Source organism: Triticum aestivum, chromosome 1B (genome assembly GCF_018294505.1).
Source record: "Triticum aestivum cultivar Chinese Spring chromosome 1B, IWGSC CS RefSeq v2.1, whole genome shotgun sequence".
In the NCBI taxonomy this organism is placed as follows: domain Eukaryota; kingdom Viridiplantae; phylum Streptophyta; class Magnoliopsida; order Poales; family Poaceae; genus Triticum; species Triticum aestivum.
Genome location: NC_057795.1, coordinates 636119467 through 636133996, shown reverse-complemented (window position 1 = coordinate 636133996; position 14530 = coordinate 636119467). Strand labels below are relative to the sequence as shown.

General features: G+C 44.4%; 1 protein-coding gene across 1 annotated transcript; it reads right to left on the bottom strand.

The window, feature by feature from the left end:
* Positions 1-3534: 3534 nt before the first annotated feature.
* LOC123097825 (uncharacterized) lies at positions 3535-4299 on the bottom strand. Its single transcript, XM_044519659.1, has one exon. It carries the CDS (start codon positions 4098-4100, stop codon positions 3858-3860), a length of 243 nt encoding a protein of 80 aa, XP_044375594.1. The 5' UTR covers positions 4101-4299; the 3' UTR covers positions 3535-3857.
* Between the last annotated feature and the right edge of the window lie 10231 nt (positions 4300-14530).

The following is a 14530-nucleotide window of genomic DNA, read 5'->3' as shown; positions in this document are numbered from 1 at the left end:
TGTTGGACATTGTGCTTCGGTGGTTTGCTTTATATATAAAGCGGGGTGAAAGTATTTTTCGGTATGCATGAAGTATGCTTGTATGCGCTAAAGGTTGTTGTTTCAGCTTTAGAATATACTAAGCAACAATAGATCAAGATAACAATTACATATATATGCCCTCTTAAAAATCAAGCAAATAACTTATAGAATATGTCAGACTTTCTTTTGAAGAATAATATATATTGGTTAATCAGACTTTCCCAACTATTTGCAAAATCTCTTGGTGCAGTGAGGCGAGCATAACTTTGGCATCGTAATTCAACAGCGCAGCAACGCACACTGATACTTCTACTAAGGATGGATCTTGGCCTAAATAAATGATCAATTATCTACCAAATAGGAGTTTCGAGGGGCCTGAACATTCTGATTACATGGAATACATTATAATGTTTCTTAATCAGAGGGATAAGTTTTAGTCTCACCGCTGAAATCTACATACAAAAGAGTGAACTTTTATAAGGGGGTTCCGGATCATGCCTCCTGAAAATTAACATTGAAAATCCACTTCACTCCCAATATGTTATGCACGCATATCAAACAGCTTAGTAATACTACACTGGTTTCATCTCGAGAATAAAATGACAACGACAACGGGAGAAGCCCCAGTGACATAAACAGAAATAGCCAAAATCCCATTCCATTGTGGCAAGTGACGGTTTGCAGACTACATAGAAGGAAGCACATCAGAATAGATACACTATGTGTGTCATTTCATTGGTAGTTTCAGACTTTCAACACTAAGCTACTTGTGTACCAACAGTACTGTCTAATAATTGTACACTGGTAGCTGAGCTAGAGGAGCAAATCACAAGGTCCAGCCTCGAGCCTTGGTCCAGCCAAGGCAGCAAGTAAAATTGACAAGAAGAAGAAGACCCTGCGGCCTGGGGGTGTGGCTAGCTAGAGGCGGTGGGCAGGGACGAGGTCGTCGTCGAAGTTCTGGGAGTACCTCCTAAGATCGTACCCAAAACTCATGGCATAGCACGCCTCACCCTCCAGAAGAGCTGCCTCACGGGCGCCGGCACCTGCCGCCACGACCGCAACCTGGCGAGGCTCTTCCCCTCTGTCATCTTCCGGCCGCCAATGCTTCTCGTCATGCGCAATGATCCTCCCAGAAACGCCATCGGTCCTTGATGAGAAAAATCCACTTTACACTAGGATTAGCGCATGGCAAAATCACATGTCGGGCATCTTTTGCCATTGCTACCCTAAACTACACACCCTACAGTCAAAGTCCAACGCGGAATCTGCGTGGCCCAAATGGAGGGTACGACATCCAAAGAGTGAGGGGTCGATGGAGGCCTCGTGCCGTGTCGACACAGGCAGTTGCGTACTCAAAAGTAATTTTCCTTGGGGCACCCATCGACAAGTGTTGGTGCTTGCCACCAACGCTTTTTAGTTCTAAATAGTGTTGTATCAAACTATCCCAAGAGAAGAAGCACTGGATCTCATGTTGCTGCTCAGGTTCGGATATCCCCCGACTTAATTTGGCCATCCACATTACCGGAAAGATTGGCACGTAGGGAAATACTCTTTATGTGTTAATAAAGCTATGTTGGAACCATGTGCTCTTGCTTAGTGACAGCTCGTATATCCGATCATGAAGATATAGTTCTTCGGGACAAATCTTCATCAGAAAAGAAACAAAGGGAGCAGAAGAAGAAAGACGATGGCTGTATCGTGACGCTTTACACGCACCACGGTCATGTCCCATATATCCATTATCCATAGTAAGCACTTTCTACTTTTGTGAAGACCTACCACTTTCAACTTTTGTTGCAGATCTAGCAATCAACATAAAAAGCGGAAATTCTAATAGCACCAGTACCTACCGGCACATCTGTTGCCCTTCATCTCCGCATCAAGATTGTTGTGCTGACCTGCAGTATAAAGGTACCAAATATTTTGCTGTAGAAATACACTGCAATACACTCCGATAGAAGTCCACGATAGTAGTTTTTCGTCTGGTAAAGGTAGAGAACGACGGAGTGCTGCATGCACACATATTCTCTCTCTCTCTCTTTCTCTCTCTCTCTCTCTCTCTCTCTCCACCCATGAAAAACTAGCTTTTCATTTTTTCCTGTGAAATACTAATTCGTTGATATCTTTGGAATAAAAATTATTCTAAAATCTTTTTAAATGTTTGACTTCCGGGCAACGAAATCGTTAAACAAGATCAAATTTGAAATATTTTAAATGGTTTAGAAAATTCAGAAGACATATTTCATTCCTTTCCTAAAAATAGATCTCATTCATTAATTAAAGTATTGAGAGTGTGTAAGTATTCAGAACACGGATTTCATTTCAAAAACGTAAATTTTAGTCATTTCAAAAGAACTGTTTCATTTTATTCATCAAAAATAATTTCATTCATTTTCAGAAAGACCGATTTCACTAGTATAAAACTACATATTTCACTAATTTTAAAAAGTGTTTCACTAATTTAAAAACACTTATTTCACTCATTTCAAAAGACTTATATCACTAAATTCAAAAATAATAATTTCTCTCATTATCGGAGAGACCGATTTCACTCGATTTAAACAACATATTTCACTCATTTCAAGAAAATATATTTCACTAGTTTGTGTTACATTGATTTTACTTAATTCAAAGTACTGATTTTACTCAACTAAAAAAATAATTTCACTTAAATCAAAGAATCGGTTTCACTTATTTCACACAATTAAAAGAAAAATACCAATGCACAATGTACAATCTCCAACCCCCCTTAATAGTAGAGATGCCTGTTCTAGCTTTGGTAATGTTGGTCCCATGGTTCGTATAGGAAATGAAAGGTTTTAGTTCCTTTTTCCCAAGGTTTTCGTGATGAGGCATCTCTGATATTGTTTATACAAGCTAGATATCATCATGTCGTGTTGGTGTGCATCTCGGAGTTCACCTTCATCGCCATTGGGTAAGTGGCTCTCCTACGACTGCTCCTGTTTGGCTTGGTTAGTGTGGGCGGGCTTTTTGCTTTCAGGTGGTCCTCTACTCACTTCTACTAAAACCGCTCGAGGTAAAAATGGAGGTCAACTGAAAATTTGGAGGAGCCAGAAATGGTGACAACCCGCTGGTGGTGGCAATGTTGTTGTTTCATAACTATTTGAATCCTTTATGGTCTATATGCAGAAATATAGTGAGGTGTGTATTTTCGGGTGATGTTTTGGTAAATCCAAATGGAGTGATATGAGAGAGTAACGGCGGTGAGTAAGTGCTTTGGTAGTTAGTCAGGGCTGTCCCATGAGTTCTAGTTATGTTTGTAGCTCTAGTTAGGCATCTTGCTCTATTAATCTTACATGTCATTGGCATGTCAAAATAGTTTTTGTTCAGCTGGGGAATCAACGAGGACCGAGACTACTTTTATGCGTGAAGTGTAGTTGTATGTGCTCAAGGCTGTTGTTTCAAACGTTGAATATACTGAGCAACGTCAAATCAAGATAACAATTACATGTGTATGCCCTCTTAACCATCAAGCAAATAACTTGTAGAGTATGTCAGACTTTCTTTAGAAGAATAATATATCTTAGTTTAATCAGAATTTCCAATCTATTTGCTAAATCTCTTTGTACACTGACATTTCATTGTCAGTTTCAGACTATCAACAGTAAGCAACTTGTGTATGAACAGTATTGTCTAGTATACGCTCGTGGCTGAACTAGAGGAGGAGCAAATCACAACGTGACGACGCTTCAAACTCTCCAGCCTCGAGCCTTGTTCCGGCCTGGCGGCAAGTAAAATTGAGGAGAAGAAGAAGAAGAAGAAGAAGAAGAAGAAGAAGAAGAAGAAGAAGAAGAAGACCCTGCGGGTGTGGCTAGCTAGAGGCGATGGGCAGGGGCGAGGCCGTCATCGAAGTTCTGGGAGTAGCTCTTGAGGTCGTACCCGAAGCTCACGGCGCGGTGCTTCGGCCGCAGCACGGCGCGCCTCACCCTCCAGAACAGCTCCCTCACAGGAGCCGGCGCCTGCCGCCACGACCCCGACCCGCCGTGGCTCTTCCTCTTCGTCATCTTCCGGCTGCCAATGCTTCTCGTCACGCGCAATGATCCTCCCAGAAACGCCATCGGTCCTTGATGAGTGATTAAACACGGCTCTGTGCTGCTCTTCTTTCTTGATTAGGTTGCTCCTGATCTGAGATGGATGGTTTTGGTTTGCACAAATGGGGCTCCTCAGCAGCCATTTTATAAGCTCGCCGAATGGACGAGGCTCCGACGCCGACGTCAATGACGGCCGGGTCTGCCACCACCCACGCGCACTCATGGCTAGCTGACGAGAAAAATCCACTTTACACAAGGATTAGCCCATGGCAAAATCACATTCCGGGCATCTTTTGCCGTTGCCACCCTAAACTACACACCCCACAGTCAAAGTCCAACGCGGAATCTGCGTGGCCCAAAGGGAGGATAACATCCAAAGAGCGAGGGGTTGGTGGAGGCCTGGTACCGTGTCAACACAGGCAGTTGCATACTCAAAAGTAATTTTGCTTGAGGCATCCATCCACAAGTGTTGGTGCTTGCCACCAGTGCTTTTTACTTCTAAATAATGCTATATCAAACGGTCCCAAGAGAAGAAGCACTGGATCACTTGCTGGTGCTCAGGTTCGGATATCGCCTGACTTTAATTTGGCCGTCCACATTACCGGAAAGATTGGCACGTAGGCAAATACTCTTTATGTGTTAATAAAGCTATGTTGGAACCACGTGCTATTGCTTAGTGAGAGCTCGTATATCCGATCATGAAGATATAGTTCTTTGGGACAAATCTTCATCAAAAAAGAAACAAAGGGAGAAGAAGAAGAAAGATGATGGCTGTATCGTGACGCTTTACACGCACGACGGTCGTGGCTGATATATCCATTATCCATTGTTCAGTTAAGCTGAGGTAGCAGGCTTTTGTACAGACCTAGCATTTTCAACTTCTGTACATACTTATAGCAATTGACATAGAAAGCACAAATTCTAACTGCGCCAGTACCTACTGGCACATCTGTTGCCCTTTGTCTCCGCATCAAGATTGCTGTGCTGACTTGCAGTATAAATGTACCAAATATTTTGTTGCATGAATACATTGCAATAGACTCTTGATAGGGGGCCATGATAGTAGTTTTTCGTCTGATAAAAGTAGAGAAGAACGGATGGCTGCATGCACACAGATTCTCTCTCGCCACCCATTGAAAACCTAGCACTTCATTTTTCTTGTGAGATATTAATTCATTGATATGTTTTCTGGCTACGTGTTCGTGCCCTAGTCTTTGGCCGTCCACATTACCGGAAAGATGGGCACGTAGGCAATGCTCTTTATGTGCTAATAAAGCTACATTGGAACCTTGTTTCAAAGAAAAAAAGCTACATTGGAACCATGCATGTGGTCGTGTTTAGGTGTTGACTCATATCCGATCATGAAGATATAGTTCGTTGGGACAAATCTTCATCGGAAAAGAAACAAAAGGAGTAGAAGAAGAAAGACGATGACTACATCATGACGCTGTACACGCATGACGGTCGTGCCGCATATATCTATTGTTCAGTTAAGTTTCAGGGTACGGTGTTGGTTTCAAGTTCTTGATTGCACCGACACACTCCACGGCGCGGCACTACCAACAGTAAGTACTTCCAACTTTTGTACAGAATTGGCACTTTCAAATTTTGTACAATCCTAGCGAAGAAATCCTCGTATATAAGCAGGGTAAAGAAAAACGACAATAAAAAAGATAGCGAAGGCCATAAAAAACCGCCACACCTAACAAGAAGCCGCTGAGACTATCGAACAAGAATGGAACAACGCCGACTTGAAGAACCACTAAACACCATCGCTAGTAGAGAAAGGGCCATTTGTCCCGGTTCATAAGGGCCTTTAGTCCCGGTTCTGGAACCGGGATTAAAGGGTCGTTACTAAAGCCTCCCCTTTAGTCCCGGTTCTTACATGAACCGGGACTAAAGGTCGTCCACGTGGCCGTTGCTGGAGCTCGACCTTTAGTCCCGGTTGGTAACACCAACCGGGACTAAAGGTATTTTTACGAAAAAAAATTGAACTTTAAAAAAAATTGATTGCAATTCTAGAGAAGTAAGTTAAATCGATCATTATCACACCATATCGGCAACTTCAATTTGTTCATTTCCTGATATCAAGTAATTATTTTCTTTGTCTGGCAGGGTTTGGAATAAATTTACCTCAAAAACTCCGGGACTGCCGAAGAAGCTGGAATTTAGACACCCGAAAGTAAGTACTATAGTAGCATGTTCCACGCATCTCCTAGTGATTCAAGCGCTAGTTTCATCAATACCATTTAGCATGCTTACTAATTATGAGTTTGATTGACCTCTATTTCTTGTAAAGTGGTTGTGGCAGGAACAAGGGAATAATTACTGTGGATACTAATTTTGCGAGTCCATCCGCCACACGACCTGTGAGCGGGGCTACTCCGACAAACAATATGAAGTGCGTAAATAATAATATTCACAATTTTATTTTATTACCATCATTTGTGTTCAGTTTCATTTATTCATATATATATTGACCCCCTTCTTCAAATTAGATATTTCGGATGCGGGATCAACTCCTACCACCAGATCGTATGCGAGGAATTCAAGAGGAATTGGCGGCATTCTTTCTTGACCACATGATCTCTAAAAACGGAGAATACCATGTGGACCCTCAGTTCATTTGGAATTAGGAGATTATGTTGTAAGAGATAATTATATTGTCACATCCCTAGTCCTGGCCTGACCTATGTTTGCTTCCATGTGTGCATCATGTTTAAATTTTTGAAACTTGAACTGAGGAATTTTGGAAGCCTCAAAAACTTAAATAAAAGAGGGGCAAAGAACCCTGGAAAATGCATTCAATGTTTCCAAAATGGCCTTAAATAATGTTGGTTATATTTTGGCAAGGGTTTTGCACCAAACCAAAAATAATGAACATTTTGAGGAATATTTTGAGCACTGAATTTAAATCATTATTGTATTTGAATTTGGAATTATATTCATAATATATGGGATATATTTTCAAATAACTCTGAAATGCTTTATGTGCTGTTGGGAAAGTCCATCTAGCAACATAAATTATTCAGAGGATATCTGGCACTGTTTTGGATTTGTTTTAATTTGAAAAAAACAGTGGCAAAGTATAAAACAGAAACAGAAAAACAATAAAAGAACAGAAACTTACCTGGACTTACCTGGCGCTCACCGAAGCCCACCTGGACGGCCCAACAGTTCCGGCCCAGCCCATCTCCACCCCTCCCCTGTCGTCTTCCTCCCTGCCAGGAGGACGGGCACGCGCCCGGCGCGCGCGGCCACGCGCCCCGGCCACCTCCTCCCTCCCAGCCTGCTTGGCTCCTCCTCGACGCCCCGGTGACGCCACGCGGCCCCCTCGACCCTCTCCTACTCTCCCCGTGCCCCTCTCCTCTCTCTCCCTGGAACACTCTCCCCCTCCTCTGTTCTCCTCACCGAACGCGTCCGCCGCCGCCGACGAGAACCACCGTGGCCACCGGCCACCCCACGCCTCACCGACGCCCCAGGAAGCTCCGCCCCGACCCCCTCTTCCTCCCCACCGATCCACGGCCCTCCGGAAGCCCTGCAGCGTCGCCCTCAAGCTCGCCCCCAACCTTCGGCCGCCGGCGAACTTTCGAGGATTCGCGAGCTCCAGCCCCTCCCCGGCCTCGCCGTTGCCTCCACCAGATCCGCTGTGAGCTACTCTTCCATTCCCCCTCCTCCTCGCGCTCGTTCCCGTACTCTAGCCGCCCTTTTGACCGGAGCCGATTGCTCCTCGCCGCCGGCCATGGCGTGGCCGTGGCCACAGCCACCGCAGCTCGCTCCCGAGCCCACCGGCGTGCTCACCGCAACCTTAGGAACCCAAAGCACCTAACCACTCGTCCTCCCGTGCACCGCAGCGCCGGTCCCGCGAACCCCCGAGCTCCGGCCGCCGCCTCGGGCTCCACTCCGGCGAACCCCGGCCACCCCCGCACCTCCCGTTGGTTCCCCTAGATGCGCACGGGCACGGGCTACCTCCTGGTGCCCTTGGCGCGTCGATCCGTCGTCTCTGGCGCAACTCCGGCGAGCCACCGCCGCTCTGGGTCGTCGCCGTCGTCCAACCGCCGGCGAATCCGACATGGCCGGTCATTAGGGCCTAACCACCCCCGCTAACCCAGGCCTAGGGCCACTGACCGGTGGGCCCTACCGTTTAATTAACCCGGCTAACAATTTAGTTAAGTTAATTAAACTCTGTTAAATCACTGTGCAGCTGACATGTGGGTCCCGAACGTCAGGTTTGACCCGGACCAGCCCCTGTTGACCTGCTGACGTCACACTGACGTCAGGCTGACGCATTAATGAATTACTGGAATTATTAATATTCAGGAAATTTCAGAAAATGCCCTAAACTTCAATAAATCATAGAAATTCAACCGTAACTCCAAATTAAATAATTTATATATGAAAAATTATAAGAAAAATTCAAGGAATCCATCTGTACCATTTTCATGCATGTTAGAACAACTTATAGCTGCTGTTTAGCACAAATCAAATAAATGGCATTTAAACTCTCACATATGGAGTTTGAATTTGAATCTTGTATTCAAACCAACCCCATTTAACTTGTTGCTAGATGCATTAGCCCAAAACACACTCATATTGCCATGTCATAGCATGCATCATATTGTGCATTGCATTGATCGTGTTTCTTCTGTGTTTGCCGGTGTTGTTCTCCCTCGGTAGACGTTGTACCGACGATGTGATCGTTGACACTGATGAAGACTCAATGTTATCTTCAGAAGTGCCAGACAAGCAAAACCTCCTTGTTCATTCCGATACAATCCTACTCTCTCACCCTACTCTCTTTTACTGCATTAAGACAACAACGATTCAACTGTCACTTGCTGCGGTAGCTGAACCCCTTTATCCTTTGCATGACCTGTCATTCCACAGTAAATAGATGAAACCCACTAGCATGAGTAGGAGTTGTTTGAGCCCTGTTGTGCCTACTCATTCATGTTTGTTTGTCATGCCTGCTATTGCTTAGAGTTGTGTCAGGTCTGATTCATCCGGGATGAATCAAGGTGTATGAACATGTCCTACTGTGTGTGAGCTAAGTGTGTGAATACGATTTGGTAAAGGTAGCGGTGAGAGGCCATGTAGGAGTACATGGTGGGTTGTCTCATTGCAGCCGTCCTCAGGAACTGAGTTCTGTGTTTGTGATCCATGATTCAGCTACTACCACGCATTGGGCCTGAAACCAATGGACCCTCTCGGCTTCTTAATCACCCTTGTCCTCTGTCTAGGAGTTGCAAGTAGTTTCTGGTGTTTGTAGTATGCTGGAGGCCGTGCGCAGCGCTGACCGTAGGGGTGGGCTGTGATGCGGTAGGCACGTGGCACGGTGTACCGGGCGCCCGTTTGGTGTCTCGGGAACCCTGTTCACATCGTTTGGGGCTGTGAGCGAAACTCCGGCCGGATCTCCTCATGGATGGAACCCGAATAGGCGATAAACCTGGACTAGAGACTTGAGTGTTTAGGCAGGCCGTGGCCGACACCCACGTTGGGCTTCCGCTTGAAGGTTGCCGAGTACATGTCGTGTAAACGGCGGTAAGTGGTGAGAGCGTGTGTGAAGAAGTACACCCCTGCAGGGTTAACATCATCTATTCGAATAGCCGTGTCCGCGAAAAAGGACTTCTGGGTTGCTTATATCAGTTCATAGACAAGTGAAAGTGGATACTCTAAAATACGCAAGACAAGCGTGAGTGCTATGGATGCCGTTCTCGTAGGGAGACGGGAGTGGATCCATAGTGGTGTATTGATATGGTGAATATGTGGACTCGTGTGCGCCACCTGAAGAGTTACTTGCAATCATAGTTTAGGTTAGCCACTGAGTCAAAGCTGGCTTGCTGCAGTTAAACTCCACCATCCCCTTTGTGTATAATGATGCATATGTAGTTAGTTCTGATGTAAGTCTTGCTGGGTACATTTGTACTCACGTTTGCCTATTTTATGTTTTGCAGAGAGACTTCGGTCTCGCTAGTAGTTCCGCATGGACTTCGACGTTTAGCTTGATACCTCAGCTACGATCTTGTGCCCTCGGCAGGATCTGATAGATAGTCAGGCTTCTCAGCCTTTTTCATTTATAGATGTCTGTACTCAGACATGATAGCTTCCGCTTGTGCTTTGACTTGTATGCTCTGAATGTTGGGTCGTGAGACCCCTGTTTGTAATATCTCGCTCCTCGGAGCCTATTGATTAAATACTTGAGTTGTAGAGTCATGTCGTGATGCCATGTTGTATTTGCACATATCGAGCATATTGTGTGTATGTTATTGAAATGCTTGGTATGTGTGGGATCTGGCTATCTAGTTGTTTATCCTTAGTAGCCTCTCTTACCGGGAAATGTCTCCTAGTGTTTCACTGAGCCATGGTAGCTTGCTACTGCTCCGGAACACTTAGGCTGGCCGGCATGTGTCCTTCTTCGTTCCTGTGTCTGTCCCTTCGGGGAAATGTCACACGATGAATACCGCAGTCCTGTTAGCCCGCTACAGCCCGGTTCACCGGAGTCCTGCTAGCCCAGTGCTACAACCTGGATTCACTCGCTGATGACCGACACGTTCGATGCTGGGTCATGGATGCCTGTCCCTGTAAGTCTGTGCCACTTTGGGTTTACGACTAGCCATGTCAGCCCGGGCTCCTTATCATATGGATGCTAGCGACACTATCATATACGTGTGCCAAAAGGCGCAAACGGTCCCGGGCAAAGGTAAGGCGACACCCGTGGGAATACCATGCATGAGGCCGCAAAGTGATATGAGGTGTTACATGCTAAATCGATGTGGCATTGAGTCGGGGTCCTGACAGCGTTGGTATCAGAGCTTGACTGCCTGTAGGATTACCAAGCCAAACTGGTCAAAGTTGAGTCTAGAAATTCTTTAGTTATATACGGGAATTGATTGTGGGATGGAACGTAAGGCTCTTTTTACTCCTTATACCTCATGGCCTTCTGATCTGAGTCATCATCTTCTCTTCTACGGGGATTAAGAACTAGGCTATCTCTTCTTTCTATTAGGATCACGTGTTACTAATCAGTAGACTTATAAGATTGTTGGATTTAAGTCTCAGTTCAGTTCCTACTACTTCCGTATGTTAATTGTTGATCTCGGAACCTTGATATTGTGCTTCTGAGTGGTTATGCCACCATTTTGTAGTATGTCTCAAATCTTTTCTGAGCATTTACAGCCGTTATGCTGTCCGAGTCATCCCAGGTTTCTAAATAGTCTGATGCATTTGCAAAATCCTTTCCCTCTGGTTTCGATGTTCCTTTATGCCAGCTCAATCACACTAATTGTTGAGTTGAGGTATTCTATTGCCTTGACATTTATGTTGGAATTATTATTATGACCCTAGGTGTCTCAGGGGATCATCTAGTGGTCTAGCCATGATTTGTGTCCTAGTGTGATGATTCTGGCCTTTATTCTCGAAAGCATTCCGTGATGCTACTTAGTAGTAGGTATTCTACTCCTGGGTTTTGAACCCGAGATTCACTCTACTTACCTCATGTTGATAGTGTTTGCTAGTTCCTTTAGGATATTAGTAACCTTTGCGATAGTTCTCGAGGTTCGTGGTACATCCTTCTTCCAATTACCATGAACCATTCTTGGCAGGAGTTCTTCTGAACCAAAAGATGACAACAAGAGTGCTCTCGATGAGTTCTCCATTCTATATTGTGACTCTGCCAGCTCAACCTTTCTGCATGGGTTATCCGGAAGAATTATGTTGAACTTGGTTCGACATACTAATCTATGCATCCACAACTCAGAAAGTTATATGTTCCTTTGAGTTGTCCCTCTTTAGTTGTCTACTGACCTTCGTCTATCAATTGATAGTCAAGAGTATGCGTGCGTTCGTTTACTGATGCTATTACTCTTGTGGTCCGTCAAGCCATTCTATCACGGAATGACTAGGAGAAACAAACTCCAGTACCTCTTCCCTATCCAGGATTGGGTCAAAGAAGTTGTGCTCCGCAGATCAAATTGCTAATCCAGCTTTTGTTCTGCTCTACCTTGGAGTATTACATATTTTATATCGAGATTGTTATAGGAATTGCACACCATCCTATGAACTCTTGGTACAGTGATACTTCTTGCCATCATTGTTCATTCCTCGGTTCCTGTGTTATTGTAACCGGAATGCCGACAAATGAATCATGGCGTGTGAAATCAATATTGCTAGCAACTCTGTTGCTTGGTAGTTAAATGGACGATAACCTCATTCTTAGCGTGTTGATTATTGAATCGTCACCCTAAGATTGATTGTGCTACCTAGTCCCTATTTCTGGTGCACTCCTCGACCAATGAGTTAGGAATTATTTCAAGTCCTCACTCATTTGATCATGTCGTCTTGCCCTCAAAAGCAAGATTGTTCTCGAGCTTAGTAACATACCGGTGGTTCGTGACTTTCCAAATATCTTCTTGGAAGTGTTACCGGGTTGTTTCCTGACTGTTATGTTGAGCTCGTGATCAAGTTGGTTTCTTGTGAACCACCCTTTCTCCAAGAATCTGTGTTGGATATCCCTGAGCTAGTTGGTTAAGCTAGACAACAACTTGGAGAATTGCAAGATAAAAGCTTGCCTAACTTAGTTCGTTCCAAAGGGATATTCTTGTGTAGTGTGTGTTGAAGAAAGATGATATCTTCATCGATTGGTCCCTGTGATCAGTTGCTGGACCTATTGTCTTATCAATCCTTTGATTTGAGTGTGGGCTATCGTCAAATCAAATCAGTACCAACGATGCTCGTAATGTTGTCTTATTCGTGGTTGATCCCTCGAGCATACACCATTACATCTTTGGTCTGACCAATGCTATCACCGTGTTCACTTAACTATGGAATTCCTTTTAAAAGGAAACCTAGATGAATTGTTGTTGAGCCCATTGACAACATCCTTATCTCCTCCATGATTTTGTTGAACATTAAGCTAGTGTTGGAAACTTTTGAAAGCATTTGTTCATGCTAGCTCATGAAGCATATGTTTGGATGAAGGTAGTGACTTCCTTTAATTCATGTGCATCTGATGCAAGTTGCCGCCGTGGATTCGAGAAAGTCAATGTTGCTTTCTTTGGAATCATTCCAAATCAGTCATGCACACGTGCGAAGAATTCTGTGGTTTGAAGACTTGCAACCTTCAATCTATATGTATCCCTAGCACACCAAGCCACTGATTGATTTGTTCAAGGAGAAGGAGTTCCTTCATAAGAGCTAATCCGGACTTATGTAAGGACTTCGATACCCTCGTTGATGGTTCCCCCTCCTGAACTCGGTAGTGTTTTATTATAAGACTACTTTGTGGTCATGCTTGTCTTGGACAACATGTTCACATGTTTGTAGCAGAACCATCTCATGTTTTGGAGTTTGCTATCGTAGTTCATTTCCCGAGAATCTCGCAACGTTATCTCGTCGAATTGTGTTGCAAACTTTCATTTATCTTCCTAGGCTCGATGAGTCTGGAATATCCTGACACCAACCAGATCTGAATCTCAGGCAGATATGATGGTTTGGAACATTTCCCAAGAACTATAATATTGGTCCCTCGATAACTGATAAAGTGGATGTCGTGGCCAGCACCTCCCAGCCGAAAGACCTATTATTGCAGTATCTTGATTGAAGAAGTTGGCCACCTCCCCATAAGGATTTCGTAGGATTTACCTCCCTAGTTGTTCCTTATGATTTTTGTGTTTCCGAAGTCCGACCTTTTACTTGATGTTCTAGATATCAAACCATATCTATGAATGGGTTACACTAGCACATCAAGGAGAACATTAGAAGTGGAGTGCTAAATGTCTCTCGGTCGATCATCCATATTTTATTTCCTTGGCCCTGCCAAGGGTGAAATCTGAGAAGGTGTTATCTTCTTTTGCATCCGCATCATCCATCATCATTCATCATGGTAGTATGTTGTGTTGCCAGGATCCTTGACACGGATGTTGGTAAAACCTTGATGATTGTGGAAATGCTCAAGTTCTTGAGAGCACGCACAAGCGCTACGTGTTATCATCGGCACTAACTGGGATGCTCTCAGTTTCCTCGGCAATGCTATGACCTTTCAAACAGTGAATTTACTCTCTATTGCTGGGTTCTTCCCCAGTTACCAGAATCATTCCCAGCATTTGCATTTTGTTCCCAGCTTGCACCGCCAATGTGCCATTCTACCATGGGTCTCTTCCATTTCCGGTGATAAGCAAATTCATCCATTACGTTGTCTTCAACAAGGTAATCCACATCATCCAAGTTCGGGTATGCCATTCTACCGAACCCCTCTAAATGATCGATTCTGATTTGCCTTAAGCTGGTATAAAGAGTTTCAAGGATCTTTGAATCAAAGGTAATTCTTTTTGCCACTTAAGGGGATATTTCTACGAGTCACCTTCCCTAAGGTGCATCGTTATGGTATCATGGCAACTCAAACTCCTCGCTACGTTGACAATCGTTTACCACCTTCTTAAGCGTGAAATTGTTGTCTACCT

What these genes read in the sequence shown, in the direction of transcription:
- LOC123097825 (XM_044519659.1), bottom strand. Translation starts at nt 4,100, where the DNA reads ATGGCGTTTCTGGGAGGATCATTGCGCGTGACGAGAAGCATTGGCAGC.